Raw genomic sequence first — 7,642 nt, 5'->3', positions numbered from 1 at the left:
AAAAAAAAAACAGAAAAGACAGAAAAATAAAAACGAATTCCGACGAAAATTTTTCACAACACACCAATGATTATTACACAGCCATAAAACTTTCGGAGCTTTTGTTTTTACTTCGAAAAATAATAACAATCGTCGAAGGGTCACGATTTTAATTCCTGAAGAAGAAAAACTCTAAGCCGCTAAACACTTTTCCCCGCTCCTCTGAACAGTAATTAAACCATTGAAATAATTATCCGACAAACCTCGATATCTCGGAATGTTTGGAGCTCGTCTCAGGAATCTTCTGATTCGAATTGCTCCCCTTTAACCTCTTAAGGTAATTTTTCTCATCAACCGACTGTGACTCCTTGCCTGTTTTCCCAATGGCCCCACGATTCATTATAACCCCGGGACTCGATGATTTAACAGTGAATATTGAATGCCTCTTTCCACGCCCTGTTATTTTTTTTTTCAATTCCCCAACTCGTTTTCTGAGAGTAATATCCGGGGTAGAGCGTCGTCGGCAGACCGGCTGACAACTCCTGAATATCGATGAAAAACCGATGAAAATAACGGGTGGCACAAGTGCCAAAATACCCTCCCTTCTATTTAAAACCCAAAAATTCCTGTAAAAATCCAGTCCAACGGGTGCGTGAAATTCTTCCTACGACTTTTCAGGAGAGTAAAAAGTACGTCCTAAAACCCCCAGCACGCAACACATACACACACACACACCCACATACACCAAAGGACCACAAAATGACGCCGTGTAATGCCGCCTATCGGTTCACCGTAAATACTACAGTGTTAGTACAATGAATCCTCGTATTTTTATCAATTTCTCCCTCCCAAGCTTCACCTAATTTATGTAACAAAACAAAAAACGTGCTCATCACCTTCTCCCGCACCTAAAATACCAACAATAATCAAACCAATGAACAATAAACTGGATCATAAGGAATAATTACCGGTGTCGTATCCAGGCACACTGCGACTCTCTCTTGGGACTTTTTCTTGTTACACTAATTAAAGCGTAAGAGTATCTCCACTGTTTTTAGATTTTTAGCCCCTGCATGCGGGAGTCTCTGGCTTTTTTTTTTCACAGAACAGACACGCGCCCTCGTCTACACCGTCGGATAACGTAAACGCTTCCCATTCAAGTGTGACGATAAATAAAGAGAGATAAATGGATGTTTAGATGTGGGGGATGAGGTAATGGGGGGTCGGGGTGGACGACATTCTGGGAATATTTCGATGGAAGGGGGAATTATTGGGAATTTATTGGCTTACGTTGACTTACATTTACTGATGGTTATGTTGGCAGAAGCTATGTGAAATTTTATTCTCTTTGTTTATTTCAATGTCGTCCATCTATTCGGTAGGTGTCATTTCTGGGAATTGTGTGGGTTGAGACTGTCCAAGATTCTGAGGAAGTTATTCAATGAGTTGGCGGGCTGGGCTAGTGACAAATATGGCGGTCCTAGGAACTCCGACGTTCGAGGTTGCGTTCAGTGAATTGATTTCGTCCGGTGATTTCTCTGTGAATTTATCGCATTTATCGCAAACATGAAAAAATATTAAAAATCGGAGGTTAGTTTGATCATTTCGACTGTAATTCACTCCGAGTCGTATGATTAGTGCAATAAATTAATTAATGTATGTAATTAATGATAAATAGGATAGGTTTAGGGTGTGGAATAGTTTTGGTACAGAGAATTGCAGTGAATATTTTTGTGGATTTTTCTGGAGCTGAGGAAAGCCGACTGTAAATAAATCATGGCCCTTCACAGTGTTCCTCCAAAACGAAAGGAAATATACAAATATGAGGCACCATGGCCTCTTTACAGTATGAATTGGTCCGTGAGACCTGATAAGAGGTTTAGGTTGGCCCTTGGAAGTTTTGTCGAGGAATACAACAACAAAGTGCAGATTGTTTCACTCGATGAGGAAACGTCTGAGTTCAGTGCCAAAAGCACATTCGATCATCCTTATCCCACCACGAAGATCATGTGGATTCCGGACAGTAAAGGTAACTATTGGAGTGACTCTACCCTGAGAATATATAATTTTTTTTTCTAACAATTATTCCAGGACTATTTCCCGATCTTCTCGCCACATCTGGAGACTATCTTCGAGTGTGGCGAGCAGCAGAGCCAGAGACTCGTCTCGAATGCGTTCTAAATAACAACAAAAATTCGGATTTCTGTGCTCCTCTGACTTCCTTCGACTGGAACGAGGTGGATCCTAATTTAATAGGCACCTCCAGCATCGACACAACCTGTACTATCTGGGGATTGGAGACTGGTCAGGTTCTGGGACGTGTGAACATGGTGACGGGACACGTCAAGACTCAGCTGATTGCCCATGACAAGGAGGTGTACGATATTGCGTTCAGTCGAGCTGGAGGTGGACGTGACATGTTTGCATCTGTTGGAGCTGATGGCTCTGTCAGGATGTTTGATCTTCGTCACCTGGAGCATTCCACTATTATTTATGAAGATCCTCAGCACACACCGCTTTTGAGACTCGCCTGGAATAAACAGGATCCAAATTATCTCGCCACCGTTGCCATGGACGCCTGTGAAGTCATCATCTTGGATGTCAGGGTGCCCTGCACTCCTGTCGCCAGATTAAATAATCACAGGTGAGTAAACAAAAAAAGGAGAAAATCCTTCCTCGAAAAATGCTTTTAGATCGAAATTATTCAAGCGTTCTACTTTTTTTTGGGACAGGGCGAGTGTTAATGGCATCGCCTGGGCACCTCATTCCTCTTGCCACATCTGCACAGCTGGGGACGATCACCAGGCGCTTATTTGGGACATCCAGCAGATGCCAAGGGCCATCGAAGATCCTATTCTCGCGTACACTGCAGCTGAAGGCGAAGTCAATCAAATACAATGGGGGGCAACTCAACCTGATTGGATCGCCATTTGCTATAATAAAGCTGCAGAAATTCTGCGAGTTTAATCATGAATGTTATTACTCTGTGAGGTAATTTCAGCGAAAAATTCCAATAGTTTTTTTTTTTTTTCATTGCGTTCAAAGTTTTTTTCAAGAAATTGTGGAGAAAGGACATTAAATATTAAGTTGACTTATTCTTTTTATCTTCTTACAGATCTCAATTGACGATTCTCATCATCGAGGCGGCTAGGTCCTGTAAAAACCATTTCTATAATAAATTATAGACTGATAGGTTTATACGTATAACGTTTATACAAACTGATCAGTGAAAATGCGTCATCGGTGAGTGTTTTTGAGAACTTGAGTGAAACAAGCCCCATTATCCCTTATTTCTCCTTTCATCGTTCATCTTCCATCGTCCACGTTTATTGAAGAACTTCCCGTCAACAAATACTTATTTCATAATTAACGAGAAGAATTTTCTCAGTGAATCTCGTGATCGAATTTTCTTCAATACCAAAACTCATATTTATATCGATTATTCTTCACATGTGAAACGAGAATCGAACGTACTCCGTAGAATAAATGACGATTAAATTATCAATCATTCATTACCTGGAGTGTTCGATTGATTGAGTAATTAATTCAACTGACAAAATTATCCCACAATTGAGTGACAAAAAAAATTGTAAATAATGTTAATATTTCCTTTCTTTCCATTTAAATTTATGACGAGACAATTAATTATAGATTTTAATCTCCTTTGAAAAATGGTATCTGAGATACCGGTGATTTGGTTGAGCACGTCAGTATTTTTAATTAAATTTGATATGTTGATTAAATGTAAACGTAGATTAAGGGTAGGTAGAGTAATTTTTAAAACATGAAGACGCAATAAATGAATATCAAGTCATATTCTTTTTTTATTATTACCTCGGCGTACTCATAAATTTATCAGAATGATACTATGATTTTTTTTTTCCATCGACTGCCATGTACTCAAGCAATAAAAAATATGAACAATTAAAAGATTTCGTCGATTGAAATTTGTTCTCCAGAAGACAGCAACGAAAAATTTTCGAATGAAGAAAAAATGACAGATGATTCTATATACAATAAACCAATGACAAATGGGTATTATAAATAAAATACAGTCATCTAGTAATGGATTATTAAATACAATCATCTATTGGTTAGACTAACAGAGACTATCCGCTAAGTTCCATCGAAACTGAGCGAGAAGACTTTCAGTCAGTCTTCTGATACTAATACTAAGAATAAATCACTAAGAATCATCAACTCTGATGGAGAGCAAGCCATCAAAAAATTTTCCTAGAGCTTAATAATTTAAAACGGCTGTATCAAGGCCTTGTCAATCAGTATTAACAATATTTCACAGAAGTACACAAGTCTACGAGCGTTGATAAGCGTTCGTTTTCAGTAGATAATACTGAGAGTACTTGAAATAAAATGATGCAAGATTATCAATCATCCTGCAAGAAGCTCTGAGACAAGGCGACGACAGGCTAAGGATCTGTTCCTGTATCAATAATCAATACCTCATTTAATTATCAATTATCCTCTGGGACTAGATATGAATTTATGGTAAAAGTTCTGGAATTACTTCCTTTCTCATGAATTTTTTTATCAATTAAAATCGATTTGGATTGTTTTTCAATCAGTGTTAGAGATTCTCCAACAAATGGATAATGGTAGGCAATAAAGAAATGACTAGTCCCAGAAAAAAAAACTCCAAACGGAATCCAATAGGAGTCCAAGTAATAATTTCCTTTCATTAATTTTTCCAGTTTTTCTTTCAATAATTTAAGGCGAAAACTCAACAGATCTCAACAAAAACCCCAATAATTCCAATTCTTCATCAATTATCTTGCTCTGCAGAGTCATCGAGGTTCGATGGACCTCTATTTACATAATGGAAATAATTCACATCCAGTGCAGTAGTGAAAGGAGAAAATCATTTGAATTAATTTCGACACAATCTCAATTGGACTGTACCTCAGAATGTGGCAGAGATAACAGAAATTCCACTGAAAACCATTTGCCGACCATGTTCTCCAGATCAAAAAGGATTTTCGCTATCTCTCCTACGTTCTGAGGCGTTCTGCAAAAGACAGTAAAATCATTTCAATTCATTTAACCCCGAGCGAAAAAATTACCCTGATAAAGCTGATTTGTTTAAATTCACTCTACAGTGAATTAAAATCGCGAAGAATCGTGAAATCTTCCGAAATAATCAAATTAATTCAAGTAATCGTCATCAAACTAATTTTTCGCTGCTCCAGGACTGAATTCAATCATCAAATAATTTTTTTCCAAGTTTTTTTCTAAAGAACACATAATTTACTCGAGATGTAATGGAGATGGAGAACAGTACAGCACATGGTGGTCATGTTGCCCATGGCGATGGTGACGTGAATCTTGCGGAAGGCTCCATGAATTTTTAAATAATGGGGACAGTGTTTTAGTGCACGTGGCTGGTGAGTCCCGACTTCATTGCCCACCCCTGCAGCGCGTTCGATCAGATTTTTCTGCACCATCAGCTGGAGAAGAGGTGGAGTCATGTACAGGCGGATCAGGAGCTCCACGAAGAAGGCCATCGTCATGCCAAAGATTTGAATAGCAATTTCTGAGTCCCAGGTGTGCGTTGGGTGGTGCTTTATGAAGATCAGAAGAGTTGTGAGACTCAGGCAGGCGTTTATCGTGAAGTATCGGGGAAATAGGACCCGCTGGACTTCGCCGAAGTTGTGGCGGGGAAGGGCGAAGTACAGGGAGAGACCTGGAGGAATAACACGTGTTTTCCATAAAGGGATCATTGAAAATTCCATGATTAATCAATCAATAGTTACCAGAAACAAATGTCATCCATATTTGCGATCCAAAATGCATGGCGACGAACATTAGGTACATGAAGGACATGATTCTCGATCCTGGAGGTCCGCCGTTGGTGATTTTATCTGAGGTAGGGATGAGTGCTGATATCAATGACAATAGTGCAATCATCACGATCACGTGGGCTGGCTGAGTCGTCTCGACGAGGATTCTGGAGAAAAATAAATAAATAACAACTAGTACATCGAAAAATTAATTTTCTTCTCAGTATTATTTCAGGTGGAGATTATTTTTTCCTGTATTTATATTTTCCTGTATATTATTATTTTCCTCTAAACGTCAGGATTCAATAAAATATTCAATAAAAATACATCTCGTGAATTTCATTAATTGACATGAATTTATTTTCGTTAACCACGAGACGAACCCTGGCGACAGCTCAAAATCACCTGCGCGGGGCAACTTGTGACGAAATTCATTTTCAGGAGTTATTCTCGAGAGGTTGTGAATAAATATGAATGGTCATGTGAAAATTTGAGAGGGAAGAGCTGATTTTGCTGTTCTTGTTAACGTGAGACATGCGTCAAGAGTTTATTTAATGCCCCCGGGTGTTCTCAATCTTCTTGACCACTTGGAAGTCGTCGGAGGTTGATTGATTTATGAAAAAATACATTTGCACAATTTTTATCGCCGGAGGTAATTAGATCGTTCAATTAAAAATCACTTCATTGGTGTCGAGACTGAGAAAAATTGACGTTCCGCTGATTTTTTCGTTTCCCTCGAAAAAATTATCATTTCTCCTGACGCAAAAATTAATTGGAGTGATCACATAATTACAACGGAAATCTTATCATTTGGCCGGAGATTAGGTGAAATAAATCCGTAAATTCCACTTTTTTATATCACGATAATATCCGAAATTTATCTGTTCTTTCGTTTCATTGACCGATTGATTCGGTCGAGCCCCAGGGACTCTTGATACCCAATTATCATCGCCAAGAGCATTGACTTCTTACTTCTGGAATTCGTTCATTTCAATTACAATTGTCTGGTTTCTTATCATTCCGGTCAGAGTCACCTCACGCCAATCTCCAGTTCAATTGACATTGACATTTATCGATAAATTTTTCTCATGCTCGTGGAAAATTACGAGTCATCCACAAAATCCGTAGAAATGCCGACGATCTCGTGACGTCGACGATGACGTGATGCAGCTGATTAATTAAACACCTGTTATTTACGTAAATATAAATCATCGCTTCGCTGTTTAAGTTGAAAAAAAAAATTATCAATTTTTTTTTTTTTTCAGTTTACACGTGTGACCTTCGAGTGTCAAATGACGGTTTTTTATCAAAATGGTAAATCTGCAGAGATTGTGAATTCTTGGATCTCAGTTGATGACACGGGTAATTACTGTTGGATTACTCTGGGATTGAGGAATGGGAAATCGTAATGCAGGGGATATTGGTTCGTAATTATTGAAAATATTCATCAGTTCTTTTCGAAATTTTTACCTGATTGAGAACTCATTTTTCAGGTCAAGAATTTTTTCATTTCATCTCACGTCTGACGGTTCATGCATGACTGAATTATGTTGCAATCAGGCCTCGAGATCATAATAAAATAAATAAATTTTCTCGAACACTTAGAATTTTGTAATTATTCCTCATAAATTCACTGAAATTCCGAAATTAAAACGAAATTCTCCACGAATTTTCAATTTTTCAAACAATAAATGAACATTTCAATTTTTGTTTAAAGTCATTACGACTAAAAAAAATGAAAATAAATGAATAAGTAAAAATTCCAAAAGTAATTCAACAAATTATTCGGGTAATCAGGGGCTCGTAAAAGGGTGCGTGAGGCCTAAGGCCCAAGATGCCAATCAATTACGTATCGGTGGAACGTGGGC

At 38.2% G+C, this 7,642-nt stretch overlaps 2 protein-coding genes and 1 long non-coding RNA gene across 4 annotated transcripts in view; 2 read left to right on the top strand and 1 right to left on the bottom strand.

Moving 5' to 3' along the window:
- The first annotated feature begins 222 nt into the window (after positions 1–222).
- Positions 223–3,791, top strand: wap (DDB1 and CUL4 associated factor wap). Of its 2 annotated transcripts, XM_011305703.1 has the most exons (5): positions 223–1,569; positions 1,658–2,008; positions 2,071–2,623; positions 2,712–2,970; positions 3,095–3,791. In XM_011305703.1, the coding sequence occupies exons 2-4, from the start codon at positions 1,756–1,758 to the stop codon at positions 2,944–2,946; spliced, it is 1,041 nt and encodes a 346-aa protein (XP_011304005.1). In that variant the 5' UTR covers positions 223–1,569; positions 1,658–1,755; the 3' UTR covers positions 2,947–2,970; positions 3,095–3,791. The 2 variants fall into 2 exon arrangements, with proteins under 2 accessions (XP_011304005.1, XP_011304004.1); XM_011305702.1 differs by having other exon boundaries at positions 223–2,008.
- LOC105267087 (transmembrane protein 205) overlaps positions 3,780–7,642 on the bottom strand; it is a 6,661-nt gene continuing 2,798 nt past the window's right edge. Inside the window, exons 2-3 of the mRNA XM_011305704.1 lie at positions 5,748–5,941; positions 3,780–5,677 (exon numbers count right to left, since the gene is read on the bottom strand). Of these exons, the coding sequence (XP_011304006.1) occupies positions 5,226–5,677; positions 5,748–5,941 (646 nt within the window). The 3' untranslated portion in view covers positions 3,780–5,225. The remainder of the gene's footprint in view (positions 5,678–5,747; positions 5,942–7,642) is intronic.
- On the top strand, positions 6,497–7,413 carry LOC105267086 (uncharacterized). Its single transcript, XR_892221.1, has 3 exons — positions 6,497–6,971; positions 7,040–7,197; positions 7,268–7,413. It is a non-coding gene; the product is annotated as an uncharacterized lncRNA (long non-coding RNA).

Source organism: Fopius arisanus, unplaced genomic scaffold (genome assembly GCF_000806365.1).
Source record: "Fopius arisanus strain USDA-PBARC FA_bdor unplaced genomic scaffold, ASM80636v1 scaffold00044, whole genome shotgun sequence".
Taxonomy (NCBI): domain Eukaryota; kingdom Metazoa; phylum Arthropoda; class Insecta; order Hymenoptera; family Braconidae; genus Fopius; species Fopius arisanus.
Note: the sequence above shows the minus strand (reverse complement) of the source record. Positions and strands in the feature narration are given on the sequence as shown.

Coding starts and splice junctions, on each gene's coding strand:
- wap (XM_011305703.1), top strand. CDS start 1,756: ATGGCCCTTCACAGTGTTCCTCCAAAACGAAAGGAAATATACAAATAT. Junction 2,009..2,070: donor GTGGATTCCGGACAGTAAAG/GTAACTATTGGA, acceptor CAATTATTCCAG/GACTATTTCCCGATCTTCTC. Junction 2,624..2,711: donor GCCAGATTAAATAATCACAG/GTGAGTAAACAA, acceptor TTTTTGGGACAG/GGCGAGTGTTAATGGCATCG.